This window comes from Carettochelys insculpta, chromosome 18, assembly GCF_033958435.1.
Source record: "Carettochelys insculpta isolate YL-2023 chromosome 18, ASM3395843v1, whole genome shotgun sequence".
NCBI classification, from domain to species: domain Eukaryota; kingdom Metazoa; phylum Chordata; order Testudines; family Carettochelyidae; genus Carettochelys; species Carettochelys insculpta.
In genome coordinates, this window is record NC_134154.1 from 30,392,131 (window position 1) to 30,409,261 (window position 17,131).

The following is a 17,131-nucleotide window of genomic DNA, read 5'->3' on the forward strand; positions in this document are numbered from 1 at the left end:
GCACGGAGCACCCGCATTGCTCTTGGAAAGATGAGGGGCCAAGTCAGCTCAGACCTCGCTTGGCACCTGTAGCTCTGATGAGTCTGCATCTCAGCCCGCCGAGGTGAATTATTCATGTTTTATTGCTGTGTGAATTGCAAGCCAGCAGCGTGCTCGCAAATGTGGAAGGGAACATGGTCCCTGCCTCAAGAGGCGGAGCGGATGGCTTATTTACCGCTTAGCGTGTTGATCAAAGTGCCTTTCTCAAGGTGCCATAGGGCTGTACAGCACAGTCCAGGATCCAGCAGGATACTGCCAGGCAAGGTCTGGTCGGGACATCGATACCCAGGGAGAACAACTGAGGTGCTTGCAGCCCTGGATTCCATTCACTTACACTTGTTTCCTTTCACGTCATGAGCTAAAATATAAATAGCCACCCCCACTTACATGTGGCTCACTGAGGGGTGGCCAAGAACTTTAGGAGGGAGACTTCATAGTGATGGCAGACTTAGCTAGCCCTGAGCAGCTGAACATGGCCCAGCCAGAGAACTCTCCCTACAGGAAAGGTGTCAGTTACCAGGAGATGCTTGTGGGTCTCATATACCTCCTGCCCTTTAAGCCTTTGTTACTGTGAACCCCAAAGCTCACCCTCTGGGAGCCTGCTGGGAGGTCATTGCCATTCTGTGGGCGCCCTCGGTGCAGCTCACCTCCCATCACCTCCTCTTTGATCTCATCCGTCCTCTGACACCTACACTGAGACATTGGCACCAACAGGCCTCAGGAGTGACAAGCCACTTTCAGTTCAGAGCCACTCTGTAACAGTGCCACAAGCCTTGCTTTGACCCTTCCTTCCTGACCTCACAGGTCAGCTGGGGCCTGGAAGCATGAACCTTCTTTACATTTATTACAGTGCCAAACATCACTGCCAATGCTGGTTATGGTCCTGATACTAAGCCGACTGTTGACTCCAAAGGGGCAGAGTCTGTCAGCTGATCTGTGGGAGATGTAGCTAGGACAGGCTCTGTGACCTGACTCGGCTGAGTGTTCTGGGCATGATTGTTCAGAGAACCTGCAGGCTGCCTCTGCCAGTTAGGCTGTGCAGCACCCGCTTTCAGTGAGACCTGTCGAGGATGCTGTGATGGATCCTGGAGCTGAAGGCTGGGAATGCTAATGTGAGCTGTTGTTTTAAATGAAGGATAGTGGAGAAATCAAAATATTTGTACAGTACCATGTGTTTGTCTCAGTCTGGTGAGTTCTGATGTGTCTGCTTGAAACACGGGGTGGGAAACGTATCAGCAGGATGGGAGAGGCGGAAGGAAATACATTGCAATGCAGTGCTTGCCTCAGAAATTGTTAGCCCGCTCTGGGCAGCGGGTAGCGAATGATGGGACACCGAAGGGATACTGCATGGCTGCTTTGTCCACTGCAGTGTTCCCTGGGGTTGCATCGTGATCACAGCGACGCTGACGTTCCCAAGGTTCTGAAGCCTGCTTCCAAGAAGTGCAATGGGCTGCACAATGACATTAAAGAACCCTCATGAGAAAGCCAAGCAATGGAAACAGCACTCTGTGGCGTTCCCGGTCAGCCAGAATGCAATTGGTTGCATCACAGGGTCACGGGGACAACCACAGGCACTTAACATCATGACTGTTACCCGCATTGGCAGCAAGGTTTGATACCAAAATAAGTGTAAATAAAATTCATGCTTCAAGACTTCAGCTGACCTGCAGGGGTCAGGAAGGGAAAGCCTTCCTCCCCATACGCCACTATAAATGATGAAAGAATAGGTGGGGGGGTGGCGGGTGAGGGGGAATATCCTTGTAATCCTTTATTTAGGAAAACCCCTTTGCCTTTTGTCCCTCCTCTCTGTCCAGATGCTGGTCCTTCGGTTGCGGGACAGCGTAATAAAGATGGGTGAGGAGCTGGAGAAGGCCGCAGAGTCGGAGGCTCGGGAGAAGGAGAATACCAAGTATTACCAGATGCGCATGGAGGAGATGAAAGCCGAGATGAATGAGCTGGTGCAGAGAGAGCTGGAGGCCAGTCGCAGGCGTGTGGAGCTGGTAAGGAGAGGTGGGGGCTGTGTATGAAAATGGGTCTTGTCTTCTGGTGGGCCAAAGAAACTGGCTGGGGCTGATGGGCTCAGAGGGGCTGGTTTCCCACATTAGTAGTTCTTCACACCTGGTGGAGATGGCCTGTTTTTTCACAGACCCAAGTATGGTTACCTCTGCACCAGTTCTGGGCTGTGCTCTGGTACCCGTCACCGGGGGCTTGGATACATGGCTGGATTTATTCTCTGCTTGTGTTGCCTTTTCGAGCTGCCAGAGTGTGCTTGCAGCATGATGCATGGGGAGCAGAGACACCCACGAGCTGCCCTGGCAGACGGACGTTTAATTTGGCCTGCCTCATGTCTCAGGGCCTTCTAGCTACAAATTCAATTCCTGTCCAGCAGTCTGCCCTGTCGGCGCTGCTGCTGCTGAGCTTTGACAGCGACTCGCTGGCACATATTCAAGCAACATACGCTGGGAGGGTGCTTGGAAGTAGGAAAATTCTATCCTGAGTGGTGCTAATGAACAGGCCTAGCCTTGCCACTCTGCTTTCAGTCCCCCTGGGCTGCAGGGGTCTTGTGGGGCTTCTAACACCATGGCTGTGTGTTGCACACAATTTTGCGTTTGGAAACCTGCTGATTGGCCCCAGGGTGCTGGAACAGGAGGCAATGCCCTGCGTGCTGTTCTGCGTGCTCGATGTTTCAAGGTAGGTCGAACCAGTTCCTTGTTAGAGACAGGTGTCGAGTGGGGTCAGTGGTGTTTTACAGGCCACTTCCTCCTGTGCGTGGCCTGGATTCCCTGCCCTGCGCCGTGTGGGGCTGGGGTTTGAGCAGCAGAGCTCTGCGAGCAGTCAGCGCAGCTCTGGTAGTGCTGGTGTCGCTCCCGTTTGTCCCCAAATCATTGAACAGAACCCGCTCTCCCAGTCCTCAGCTTTCCTCTCGGCACGCAGCTTTGGCCAGCGAGGCCCAGTACTCTCTGCACACAGTGGTTTGGTCAAAGAAAGGCATCTCTTTGCCAGCTTGGTGCCAATACGTACTGACACGCATGCTGGTTGGTTGCCAAATCCAGAATGCCCAGGACTGAGGACCTTTCATTGGCGCACAGGCAAGAGTCCAGGTGGTCCACCCAGTTCTGCAGCTCTGAGCGTCCCTGCAGTGCAGACTGCGCCTGCTGGCCAAGGGGTCTGCGAGCCTTGGGACAGTCTGTGCAGCAGGGCAGCCCTGAGGCCATGGACGCTGGTAGCCGTGGCATCTGCTGGCTGAAAGTGATGGTGGCTCTTGTCTGTTTCCCTGCTGGCAGCGGTGGAACTGACGAAACTTGGGTGATTTCCCTCAGCAGCTGCCAGGAAATGCACTGTGTTTCAGAAACACCACTCAAAACGGTAGCCTGCCAGTCTGATGTAGTAACAGAGAGGTGGCTGTGTCAGTCTGTATTCGAACAAAACAAAGCAGCAGTCATGTAGCACTTGAAAGACTGTTAGTCTTATACAGCTTATACATTTTTGTATGTTTATTGAGGGTACATTTATTTAATTTCCAGTTCACAGGGAATTTTTTAAAAGCAGTGGCTTATGGCGTGAGGACAGCGAAATGGGCAGAGCAGCTGGAGGCAAGCATGTGGGTAGTCCTGAGCGTGCTTGTAATTGCCCTCAGGCAGATGCAAACCTGGGGCCTTTGGAGCTTAGTGCAGGCACCTCTACAATCTGAGCTAAAAGCCAGCAGGCTCTCAGCTTAGGCTGTAGAGGGCACTCGTTTGTTCTCTGTGAAGTGGTCTAGGTACCACTACATGGGACAAGTATCAGAGAGGGGGCCGTGTTAGTCTGTAGCTTCGAGAACAACAAGAAGTCTTGTGGCACCTTATAGATTAACAGATATTCTGGAGCATAAGCTTTGGTAGGACAGTGACCCACACAGAGGTGTGTGGGTTACACAAGGACCTCGGCTGTCCACAGGCACAGCAGCAGGTCACCATTTTGTTTCCACCCTCACCCTGGACATGCTGAGTGCTTATGTGTTTGTGGTGCTCCAAATCAGTGTTTTTGAGAGCACGCAGCACCAAACAATGATATTTTTATGTGGAACGTCTATGAAAATTTTCCTCAAAAAATGTGTTGTCGAATCAAAAACAAAACAGAAAATAAACAAACAAAAACAAAAATGAAAAAAACCCCAACAGCAACACCAAAATGAAGTAATTTAATCAGGTATCCTAGCAATGGAGAAGTAAAGTTGCATCTGGTTTTAACAACAGAAAATATAGGTCATCTGTGTATGATATCAAAAAAGTGTCAGACGCTCGTGGCACACTTGTGAGTTGTTGATGGCACACCAGCGTTCCGCGGAACGCAGTTCTAGAAACACGGCTGTAGAGGGTGTTTCCCTGTGCTAATTTTCAGGGGTGTGTTACTTCCCAAGTGACTGTGACTGACTGACTGACTGACTGACTGGTGTCACATTTTATTGCAGACGTTCAGTAAGAGCGTGTGGCGGGTTGTTACATGACGGACTTGTTGTGGGGTGTTCCTTTCCCTTCCACATGGGGGTTGCGCACAGCTCATCTCCTTTCCCATTCATAATTGTGCATCCCGCGTATGCTTCTGCTCCCCGACGCATACAGTCCCTGGTAACCAGAGCAACCGCTTATCCAGAAGAGCTGCCGGGATGTGCTCTGTTGTAACAAACGGTGACAGTATGGAAAAGGTTCAGAACCACTGACCCAGAATGAGCACTAATAAACTCTTCTCTTCACCCAGCTGCCCTCTTCCTTCTTTCTCAGCTTATGGTGTTGGACAGGGACACAACTGGAAGCCATCCACAGTAGCAAGAGTGTCTTGGTGCACTGATAGAGAGGAAGGGAGAAATTAAATGGAAAGAAACTTAGCTCGTGTCACAACCATGGTTCCCTCTAATGTTTTCTATTCCAGAGTGGAATAAATTTTGTTGTGCACCAAGGCATGTGCAGATGTGCACCACCGTAGAAACACACGCTGTGGGCACTCTGTTAATCAGGTGGGTGGCACCTGACTCTCTCCTGAGCTCAGCTTACAGGGAACTCTGGTCCCAAGCATCCCTTTTGCATCCCTTTATCTTGACAGCACCGAGTGCAGTGGAGGACACCAAAGAGAGGCCCTCCTTTATCCAGGTAGCACAGTGATCAGTTGTAACGAACAATTCCCTTGCTCTGAGTCTACAAAATCACAGCCAGATTTAGACTGAATCTCAAAAGAGCAAATCATGACAACACAGATTAATTTTCACTTGTCCGTGTCCGTGGAGCTTTTATTTAATAGAGAGCAACAAACCTGCCATGTGAAGAAAACGTTATTTGTAAAATACCTGCTTCTCATATGGCTATCGTCCCAGCAACTTTCAATAACTCCGTAAAGCCATAGTTCTATTTGTTTACTAAAACAACAAACTAGATTTCATTGTTTATTTTAGCAAAAGAGCCGCTCCTGAAAAGATGTTTTAGTTTGAGTGTTACTTTTTGAGAGTGGCTGAAAAACTCATTGTCCTTGGTATGTTGGGTGACAAATTTCATATGTGTGGCTAGAAAATTGTGTCTAGACCAGACCCACGGCCCCCTAGGAATGAAAGAAAACCTATCAAATGTTCTGACCAATTCCTTAATTCCTCCTTGAACCAGCCCTACGTTGCACGTGTAATGAAAGAGCGTAGTGTAAGTTGGCTAACTCCAAAAATGTGCATTTGCCATTTTTGCTGATGCAAGGGGTTCAGCTGTTTCAGATGAGCATTCATTAGACAAGTATTGTTTCTGAAACCTTGGTTATTGTCTTCTAGAAAAGGGCAAAGAGTCTGTTAATTGCGTTTGGAAGACATAAGCATGCACATAAACAAAGGAGTTTTGAATGCTTCGTGGTGACATTTATGGGATGAATGGAACACTGTACCTGGTCTCATCACAGAACACGAAGCGTCTTTGAGAGGTCACTGAGGTCAGTCCCCTGCACTCATGCCAGGACCAGGCACTTGGACCATCCTTGACAAATGCTCCTTCAATCTGCTCTTAAATATCTCCCGTGATGGAGATTCATGCTACTTCAGTTTCTAGGGCTCAGGTTTTGACGAGCTGGAAGCATCTGAGAGAGTACGAGTGTAGCTGTCTCCTTGATGCAACACAAAAATCCCATAAAACAACAGATCCATAAGCAAAGGCTGAAGCTGTGTAGGTTGGTTTAGATGTGTCCAGATACCAATATCTCTGAGTTTGTCTGACACCAACTGCAAATACGTGGAAAGGAAGGTCCTTCAGGAAACCTTTCTACTCCTCCAGCGCCCATTGCCCAGGCTTGTAAAATGAGCCAAAACACCTCTTTGTGCAGCAGAGGTGTGGAAGGACCCTTGTGTGTGGAGGGGTTGGGTGAAGTCCTCCTGCAGGGTTATGCTGGAATCCAATGACCACTTTGTGTCAACACTGATTCCTGGAGATCCAGAGGCTTTGTCGCAGCAGAGTCTAATATCCTCTGAAAGCAAAGGCATTCCTTAGGGCTGTGTTTAGTTTTAATAGTGCTTAAATCCTACACCACAGGAGGGCTGCGATCTCAGTGCCCAGCCATGCTTGTCAACCAGTGGTGAGAACATAAATCGTTAATAGACAACCACTTATGGCTCTGCTCCTATTAAATCCAATATAAATTATACATGTGGCATGAATTATTCAGTTAATATTACTTACGCCCTAGTCTGTACCCACCTAAATAAACAGATAAACAAACAAATAAATAAATAGAAACACAATTCTTCCTTTGTTCTTTGTGGGGTTTGGGTCCTCATTCCACTAGGTGAATTGGAGAAATGAGCGGATTTCCGAGACTTATTTATTATACAGATCGATTTTCAAAACTCAGCTGCTCTGGAGGGGAGTGAGGAGAAGCCGCCACAGCCCAAGCATCCCGGAGGCAGCTGTGGATGGCAGCTGTTGTCTCAGGAGCCATCTTGAAAGGCAGGCTCCTCTGGCCGTTGCTGCATCGAGTCCCCATTGTCTTGGTCCTGCGTTTTCAGAGCTAGTTGGGCAGAGCACGCCCCTTTGTGTCTGCTGCACAGAGAGGGCTGACGGCACGGCATGGGCTCCATTTCTAACAAGTACCCAGCAAATTGCAGCCTCCCAGCCGGTAAATGGAAACCCCGTGTTGAAAGCACGCCGCAGAGGAGAGTAAGCACCAGAGGTACCTGCTGTGCTTAACATTGTCATTTACTGAGCTATCTCGAGCTGTTTGTATTTTAAGACGAAAATGTCTCTCGGAGGGCTGGGATTACAGCTCACAGGCCCAAAGGGCAAAGAGGTCAAGAGCTCCTGGGGGAGTTTTCCACGGTTAAAATGCCCTTGAAGGCCATGCAGTGGAAGGAAATTCTGTGGCTGAACAAGCCATAGCCTTACAACACTGACTGTCCTTCCCTAGGCCAGGCTTCTCCTGTGTTCACAGCTCCCCTGCAGAGAGAAGCCCCACTCGGCATGGTCCTTCCTCCTCTCAGATGTGTGGCGCAGAGGTACTCCTATGTTTGGGGTGGCAGGGAGCGAGGCGGCCCCCTTGTCATAGTTCAGGCAACACAGTGCTGCCCTGGAACACGAGGAGTGTCTGGTGCAAGCAGAGGAAGACAGCTGGAAGCATTTGTGTGACTGTTGGGTTTGTGAAGGCCAGTGGGGAGCTGAGACAAGCCAGTTTTTCACACTGGAGCAGGGCTGTTGTGCACGCACTGGATGTGTTGCTAGCAGGGTCCTTGTCGTAAGAAGTAATAACATAAGCTGTGATCCATGGGAGAACTAGTCTGACTTCCTGCACATCATGGGCCATGAACCCTACCAAAACTTCTCATACTGAGCCCAATAACCTGGCTTAGAGCGTTACAGCCCTTAGGAGACCGCATCATCACATGCTTCAGGCAGACAATACCATCAGTGTCTGAGGCTCCCGCAATGGAAGGGAGCTGCTTTTATACCCAGATGATTCCAGCTGTGTTAGCAGACTCCTGCCCTCTTTCATCATCCCATGCCCAGACTTCCATGGAGTGACCGCAGAAGGACCTCAAAGGGGAGCCTGGGACGGGCTCAAGGCTTGTGCTGACTGCTAGCAAGCTCCCACTTCTCCCAGGCCTGGGTAAAGGATATCTGGGACCAGGGTCAGGGAGTCGAAGAGAAGGAATCCTCTGGGACTCCATGTGTGCTGTGGCAGGAGAATGACTTGCCCTGTAAACCTGCACTCAGGCTAAAGCTTCCAGGTTGTCATGCTGATTCCTGGAGTAAGAGTTAGCTCTCAGTCTCTGGACTTGGTGGGATGAAGTGGGGTCTCTAGAGATTTTATTCCATTTCTTATGTTGCATGGATTTCAGGCTTTCCTGTAGCAATACCAGGTGAGTGCCTCAGTTTCCCTAGGCACAGCATCAGTGAATAGCTGGTGATGGGAGTCTCAAACGTGATGGCTTCTCTCGCTTACTCAATGGCTATGCCCTTCAGCACCTGTTGCCCTGCTGCGGGACAAAGGCGGGAAGAGGGGCTCGGTGGCTGGGATTTGAACGAGGTAGTTGGCGTGTGGGGCATCTTGGCTGGCTGCAGAGGGTGGAAGGAGGGCCAGGGCCCCGGCTCCAACCCCTCTGGGACGCTCTCCCCCAGATGGCACTGGCAGACCTGGTCTGGCTATGGTCTGAAGAAGTGGGTCTGTCAGAAAAGGGCGACTAAGGTTCAGAAAAGGGCGACTAAGATGATTAGGGGCTTGGAACGGGTCCCATATGGGGAGAGGCTAGAGAGACTGGGACTTTTCAGTTTGGAAAAGAGGCGATTGAGGGGCGATATGATAGAGGTATATAAAATCATGAATGGTGTGGAGAAAGTGAATATAGAAAAATTATTTACCTTTTCCCATAATACAAGAACTAGGGGACACCAAATGAAATTGATGGGTAGTAGGTTCAAAACTAATAAAAGGAAATTTTTCTTCACACAGCGCACAGTCAACCTGTGGAACTCCTTGCCCGAGGAGGCTGTGAAGGCCAGGACTCCATTAGGGTTTAAAAAAGAGCTTGATAAATTTTTGCAGGTTAGGTCCATAAATGGCTATTAGCCAGGGATAAAGTATGGTGCCCCAGCCTTCGGTACAAGGGCAGGAGATGGATGGCAGGAGATAAATCACTTGATCATTGTCTTCTGTTCTCCTTCTCTGGGGCACCTGGCATTGGCCACGGTCGGCAGATGGGATGCTGGGCTGGATGGACCTTTGGTCTGACCCAGTATGTCCATTCTTATGTTCTTATGTAATAAACTATTTTGCTAGTCTTTAAAGTGCTACTTGACTGCTTTTTCTTTCTAAATGTTTCTTCCGTAAACAGATGTGAAACTTTGAGCACCATTAGCTATTCTAAGTGAGAACTCAAGGAGTACTTTTAAAAAAAAAAAAACCCATCTGGAAGGTATTTTAGGCTGCAGCCAGAGTGTAAATCACACCTTTCCTGGTTCTCATGGCAGAAGACAGCCCTCCTAATTACAGTGGTGTTATCAGAGTGTTATCCAGAATGGCTTGGCACATTATAGCCTAGGTGTTTACAAACTGTTTTCATTTGCAAGGCTTAATGGTTTCCCAGCCTTTGCTGGGAGCTTGATAGAAGAAATACAGCATATTTACACTCCCACTGAGGCGTATGGATTCTCAAAAGGGTTGTACTATAAAGCAAATTAAAGAATATCAACAGAAATTTAACTAAGTGCTTTGAACAGTCAATGACCAACTTACAGCCCCTGTCTCTGAAGATTCCTGCCATAGGCTTTTTGGAGTTGTTCCTTTCCCAAAAAGCTAAGGGCTTTAGCTAAATTTAACCACAGATGATATCAAACAAAGTCAACTCACTTGGAGATCAGAGAGCAAGATAAGAAAAGCACTGCCAAATCTATCTTAGTAGAATTAGACCCACGGTACAGAAGACACGTGGTGTTGTTTTGACATTGGGGGAAAAAAGTGTATAGCAATTAACTGGCACTTGCAGTTATTAGTAGCCATTACATCCAAAGCCTGTGTTTTGAAAGATTGAAACAGATGCTAAACTTGTCTTGCCTGACAGTTAAACTGCAGAAATTTTATCACTTCAAACTTACTGAAAACCTCCGAGTTGATTACTTAATTAAAAATTATGATTGATGAATGCTGCAGATGTACATTAAATTATTCAAGTACAGCCGATGCAAACATCCTTAATTAGATTACACTTCATTTAAAAGTGGGTGGGAAATCTGGAAAAATTTATGTTGCGATATCAGAACACACAAAAGCAATTGAGAGACAGGGAGGAGCTGTAATGCATTTTCCAAGTCTTCAGACCATGAATCTATTTTACAGACCAAATCCTGTTAAATTATTTCACTGTGGCTAATCTCTGCATTGCATCATCTGAAATGCTCTGGAGGCCAAGCAAACACCATTGAGGTGTAAGAAAACAAGGGTTGTAAACCCTTTGTCAGAGCCTGGGGCTGTCATAGGCTGATGAGGCAGCTGGTGTCAAGGGCAGCTACGGTAGTGTGCCAGCCATTGCGTGGGGCAGGCTGTTCCCGTGCAGGAGACTGGAAACTGGGGGCTGGATTCTCCTGCTCGGATGAGCAGCGCTTGGTGGCCTTAAATTGGCTGGAGACTCCCAGTGGAGGATTGCCCTGTGGAGGAGCCGTCCCCTGGTGTGCCATAGGGTAGTGGGGATGGGACAGTTTGGAGGTGTCAAACCTGAGCCTCCTCTGCCCATCCTCTCCCGGCGGAAGAGCCCTGTCTCCCACGTTGTCAGCAGCCTGCCTCAGAGGCGACCCCTCCTGCTGGCCCCAGTGGCTCTGAAACGGGAATCTGGAACCTGCTCCCGTTTTTCAGCACATCTGCCCCAAGCTCTGAGCTGGCCCAGCAAGCAGCGTCCTTTTGATTCTGTTCTTGGGCTTCTGCCCTCTCACCCTGCTGGAGGGGGCTTTGCCAACATTAACCTCCTGCTAGTGCCGCCAAAATCAGTGTGAGCGCCCCCTCTGCTTATCAGCCGGCGGGAGCTGTGGGGTGTGGCTGTCTCTCTGGTCCCACCTCCTACCACTGCTTCCCTGGGCCTCGGAGGTCCCTGTCTCTGCCTGGATCCATCCAATTTTGTCGCCTGTTTCCACAGGGGCAAAGGGAGCATCTGTCCTCCTGATACGACTTATATAACTGAATCGGGGATCTGGCCGGTCAGTTTCCAGTCCCAGTCCCTCACCATGACGGGAATCTAAACGCCACCCAGCACTGAGGCTGGTTCTCAGAGAACTGCCTCTCTCTAGCAAAGCCCTGCACGAGCCTTCACCTCAGCACGCATGTAGGCCCAGCCCTCCCTCTCCCGCTGAGCAGCAGCTCCAAGGGCGCTGTCTGCGGCGCCAAGAGGGTGCAGCCTCTTGTCCAGGTCTGGAAGACCACAGTGCACAGGTGTAACTCAGTCCAGCACAGGCAAAGGAAATCCAGCGTGGGCTCGTGCCTGGGATTTCGTGCTGCATGTCTGTCAAAACTGCCGCCAGGGGCCCAGAAATAAGTGTCTTTCTAGTCCCCTGATGGCTTCACTGATCCCTGCAAGTCCCTCTGCAGGCACAGCAGGGTTTTGTCATTCCCGGTCTATGGGTTCATCCGCAAGTCACCTTTAGCATTCGAGGGTCCAGTCCAAACTCCCATCCCCCTTTGATGTTAGATCTTTAGGCCAGTGATCTCCTAGCCCATCCCTGAGCAGAGCTCTTTGAGGGAGCATTTTGAGCAGTGGGCATGTCAGAGTTAAGAACTTCTGTCCGGTGTACTCAGCCCAGGCATGAGCAGTTTCCTTTTCATGTTTTTAAATCATTTCTCCCTTAGCAGTTTTTTATGCCCTGTTGCTGGATATTGGCTGTATTCATTAGAGCTATGCAAACACTGCAGAAAATCTAAATATTTGTCTGTGTTTTTAAAGGAATGTGTTTTGTCGGAGATTTGCCTTAGCTGTGTTTTCTCTCTGACCTTTAGAAAATGTCAGGTGCTCCTCAGTAGGTCAGGAACCATTAACTGAGGCGAAGGTATTGAAGAAGTTATCCACCGCAAAGTATTCGCTTAGCTGCGATCATGGTCTCCTTGCCAGCTGTGACTTGAGCCATTCTCCTCCTCTTATCTGCAGGCCCCTGGGTCACTGCTGGCCTTGCTTTCCCTCCCATTTGCAACACGTAGAGGAGATTCTGCTCATCTCTTGTCTCAGCTGGATTCAGTCATGATTGCACAGAGAAACCTAGAGCACAAAGCACCTTCATTTGGCTGAGTCAGTAGCACACAATGTTTTCTCAAATTGCAAGGGCTGGAACCAGGCTTATCGCACACTTTACATCCTGTTTTCTTGTAGGCCCTGGAGGTAATGCTGCATAATGTTATCAAACTCTAGAGCAAAAGCACCAGATTCAGACCTCTGTGACACCGGTAAAGTCAATGTAGTTACTCTGGAGAAACAAGGGACAGAATCTGACCCCCCAACTCTACAGTGAAAGACAGCAGCAAAAGGGTCTGACGCTGCTTCCAGCACATTAGCATGCATAATAAACCCGTGTCCCTGCATTCCCTTGCTACTTGTTACACGTGCTGCACTGTTCTTTTCTTCTTTTATTTCCCTTCTTGCTAACCAGTGGAAGGAAACCTCTGCCGAGATTGCTGGTTTGCTTTAGGATGTTGCATTGAAGCTGAGCACAGCGTGCTACGTGGCTTGGATTCATTGAATCTAGCTTTGCTATTTTTTTTTCTGGAGCATTCACGAAAGGGCAATGATGTTTTCTGAGCAGAGTGTTTCTGTGTGCATCTCTGTGCCACACTGGGAGATAAGTGACAGACCCGTCTGGGAGTCACAGCGTCCACAAAGGAAAGGACAGTATGAGAGGGGAAGTTCATAGAATACAGGCCTAGAATTCTAGGGCTAGAAGGGACCTTGGGAGGTCATCAAGTCCAGCCCTCTGCCTAAAGCAGGATTAACCCCCAATTAAATCATCCCAGGCAGGACTTTGTCAATCCATGACTTAAAAGCCTCTAGGGATGGAGATTCCACAACCTCCCTAGGTAACGCATGCCAGTGCTTCGCCAGCCTCCTGGTGAACCAGTTTTTCCTAATATCCAACCTAGACCTCTCCCTCTGCAACTTGAGACCATTGTTCCTTGTTCTGCCATCTGTCACTACTGAGAAGAGTCTGTCTCCATCCTCTTCAGAGCCCCCCTTCAGGAAGTTGAAGGCTGCTATCAAATCACCCCTCAGTCGTCTTTTCTGCAAACTAAATAAGCCCAAGCCCCCCAGCCTCTCCTCATAGGTCATGTGCTCCAGTCCCTAATCATTTTCATTGCCCTTCGCTGGACACACTCCAATGCATCCACATCCCTTCTATACTGGGGGGCCCAGAAATGGGGTACTTGAGGCAAAGAGCATTCACAGGGAAGAACATGGGGCTCATTGTGATAACTGAGCAGCACTGACCGTTGCTGTCAAAGGGAGTAGTCCTTTTGCTGATGACATGCATTGCCAGAGTTTTGATCTTGTTTAATTAGATCAGCAGTAAGTGGTCGTGTACAAAATCTTAGAAGAATGTCAAGGCTGAGAGCTATAAGCAAGTGCGTCTGACGAAGCGGGTCTTTGCCCATGAAAGCTGATGCTCCAAAATATCTGTCAGTCTAGAAGGTGTCACAGGACTTCTTGTTTTTCAAGTGACAACAGTAACAGACCAACCAGAATAGAATGAACTGCAAAATTTTCTGTACAGGTATTGAAGACAAGTTTTGTGACGGTGCTGTACATTAAGGTAATTTATCCACCCACACAGGTGGTAGGAAACGCAATTTGGGCCGCTTTGCATAAATAGATGGTACATCTATCAAACAAAGTGTATTTTAGCAGGAATTACAATAATGATTGGGGAGAGTTCCACTCAGAGTAACTGGCAGTTCGTCTTCATTCCTGTGGAAGTCGTGATTAAATAATTGCAAGCTAGATGCACGTGAGATTAATATAAACAGAAGGCAGATTTTTAGAAAAGCTGCAAATATTGAAAGATTCCTGAATCCTATTAGCATCTCAAGTTATCTGCAGAGCAACTGCAGGGCTAGTGCCACCCTGTCAGCGAACACCCAGCACCCATCCTGTGTTTTATTGCAATTCAGCAAACTTCTCTCCAAACCTTGTTAGCTCAGCCAGATCCCAGACCCATCACCCTTTGCAATCCCAGCAGCCAGTGGTTCTTTCCAAGTAACCAGGTCATGCTGGGGCAGGTTGTATGGGACAGTTCTGTCCTGAATAGGAGTGTGGATGTGATGGGAGCTGATTGGCCCTCTCCCTTTCAGCCCTGGTGAAAAAGAAAACACAGCCAAAGCTAAGAACAAAACCACTGTAAATCAGCAGAGCCTTGTTAGTGCCTGGATAAATCTTTCCCAGGTTGGGGCTGATCTGTAAATAGCTGTTGGCTGGTTTCAGGAGCATCTAGGCTCTGTGTAGCTGCACAGTCTGACAGCAGCAACTCCGTGTCATAGCAGCTGATAATCTTTGTGTCTGTGGATGAGCGGGAGAAAGCGTTTTCCTTGGCAGGTGTGCCGAACTGATACAGAAGTGCATGGGGACAGCTCAAATCCAGGGCTCAAATCCTCCCAGCCCCATGAGTTATTTCCTTGTGTCTGATAACTGCTGTGATACTCAGAACAGCAAATAAGCCTTTCATCTGCAATATTCATCCTGCCCAGGGCATCAGCTCTGGGACTCCCTGAGCACTGTCTGTACTCCTGGTGTGACTCAAGGTAAATCAACGGCAGTGCAAATCACTTGGGGGTCATGCAGACAGCAGGAGGGGCTAATTACAGAAGCAGTCGCCCAGAGTTGTCTCTCAGAGGCTGTCTGCGCTGCAGGCATTTGTTCAGCATTACTGATTTCGGTGTTCTAATACTGAAATAAGCAATCTCAGAAAATTGCATTCATACAGTCACAGCATTACGAAACGGAGCCTTCAGATGAGCCAACAGTAGCTGGCGGGGAGAGGGTCAGTGCGAGTCCTTCCCAGAGCCGGAACAATTATTTTGAGGGAAAAGCCGCCTTAGCTCAAATTACCCTGCTTGGCTGTGTGAAAAGCAAGGTGAGCAGAGTTTCCAGCTTACGTCTCTCTGGTCAATGGTTCTCAGCTGAGGGAGACAGAGCTCTTCCGGGGGTACAGCAGCTTGTCTAGCTATTTGCCTTGTTTTAAAACAGGCGACATAAAAAGCACCAGCAAAGTCAGTCCAAACTAAAATTTCACGCAGACAGTAACATGTTTATACTGCTCTATATACTGTACCCTGACATGTCAGCATGATATTTATGTTCCAGTCGATTCATTTTATAATCACACAATGCAAACGAGAACACCAGCAGTTTTTCAGTGAGGATGTGCTGGGACGCGTCCGTATTTTTGTGTCTGGTTTTGTAAGCAAGTAGAGTTTGTGAGGTGTTATTTGGGGGCACCCAAGACAAAGCAGCCTCCTGAAGGGGTACAGTAGTCTGGAAAGGTTGAGAGCCACTGCTTGGGAGGGTTCTGCCCTGGGAAGTGCTGTGCTGTATTACACTAGCCCGTGTGTTCTCCAGTTTGAGAATAGTGTGTCCTACTTGAAGGTGCTACGCAGGAGTTCTCAACCTGCTTGCTATGGTGGGCCACACGTGCAACTCTCTGTGCTGTGAGGGCCACATCCAAGGCTCCTGTACGGTCCCAAGAAGGTCAGATGGGTGCAGCTGATTGGACTGTAGGTTGAAAACCAGGGTACTATAGTGACGACATGCAGGAATATGGGCATCCAGTGAATAGGTGGCTGCAAACAGGTGAGAGTTTTGAGAGGGGCACTCTCCAGCACCTTGAAGTAAGTGGCTGTCTGGAGTGTTTGTGTTTGGGGGTTACTGGTGGGTGTGTACTGGGCTTGTTTGTCTGTGTGTGTGTGTGGAGATCCATGCGCTGAGCTGTTTGTTTGTTTGAAAGAAATGGAAGGGACCTCAAGAAGTCATCGAGTCCAGTTCCCTGCTCTCTCGACAGGACCATACACCATCTAGACCACCCCCACGAGGTGTCTGTCTAACCTGCTCTTAAATATCTCCTGCAATGGAGATTCCACAACCTCCCCAGGTAACTTATTCCAGTGTTTGACCACCCTGGCAGGTAGGAAGTTTTTCCTAATGTCCAATCTAAACCTCCCTTGCTGCAGTTTAAGCCCATTGCTCCTTGTCCTATCCTCAGAGGCCAAGGAGAACAATTTTTCTCCCTCCTCCTTGTAACCCTCTTTGAGGTACTTGAAAACCACTATTGTGTCCCCTCTGAGTCTTCTCTTTTCTAAACAAGCCCAGTTCTTTCAGTCCTTGCTCATAGCTCATGTTCTCTAGCCTTTAATCATTCCTGTTGCTCTTCTCTGGACCTTCTCTAATTTTTCCACATCTTTCTTGAAATGTGGTGCCCAGAACCGGGTGACAGTACTTCAACTGAGGCCTAATGAGCACCAAGTAGAGTGAAAGAATGACTTCTTGTGTCTTGCTCTCAACACTCCTGTTAATGCCTCCCGGAATCGTGTTTAGTTTGTTTGCAACAGCATCACACTTTCAATTCATATTTAGCTTGTTTTCCACTATGACCCCTAAAGCCCTTTCCACATTACTCCTTCCTAGACAGTCACTTCACATTCTATACGTATGAAGCTGATTGTTTATTCCTAATTGGAGTTCTTTGCATTTGTCCTTATTAAACTGCACCCTGTTTGCCTCACGCCATTTCTCCAGTTTGTCCAGATCATTTTGAATTATGACCCTGTCCTCCAAAGCATTTGCAACCCGTCCCAGCTTGGTATCATCTGCAAACTTAATAAATGTACTCTCTATGCCAATATCTAAATTGTTGATGAAGATATTGAATAGAACCGGTCCCAAAACAGATCCCTGCAGAACCCCACTTTTTATGCCCTTCCAGTGTAACGGTGAACTATTAATAATTATTCTCTGTGAATGGTTATCCAGCCAGTTACGCACCCCACTTATAGTGGTCCCATCTATGTTGTATTTTCTTAGTCTTGCATGATCATCTTATCAATAAACTATGTCAAATGTCTCACTAAAGTCTAGGTATACCAC

At 48.4% G+C, this 17,131-nt stretch overlaps 1 protein-coding gene across 8 annotated transcripts in view; it reads left to right on the forward strand.

Moving 5' to 3' along the window:
- Positions 1-17,131, forward strand: part of MYO18B (myosin XVIIIB) — a 196,557-nt gene that overhangs the window by 135,935 nt on the left and 43,491 nt on the right. For all 8 annotated transcript variants that reach the window (XM_075013071.1, XM_075013075.1, XM_075013073.1 and 5 more), the window contains one exon: positions 1,854-2,039. In XM_075013071.1, the coding sequence (XP_074869172.1) occupies positions 1,854-2,039 (186 nt within the window). The remainder of the gene's footprint in view (positions 1-1,853; positions 2,040-17,131) is intronic.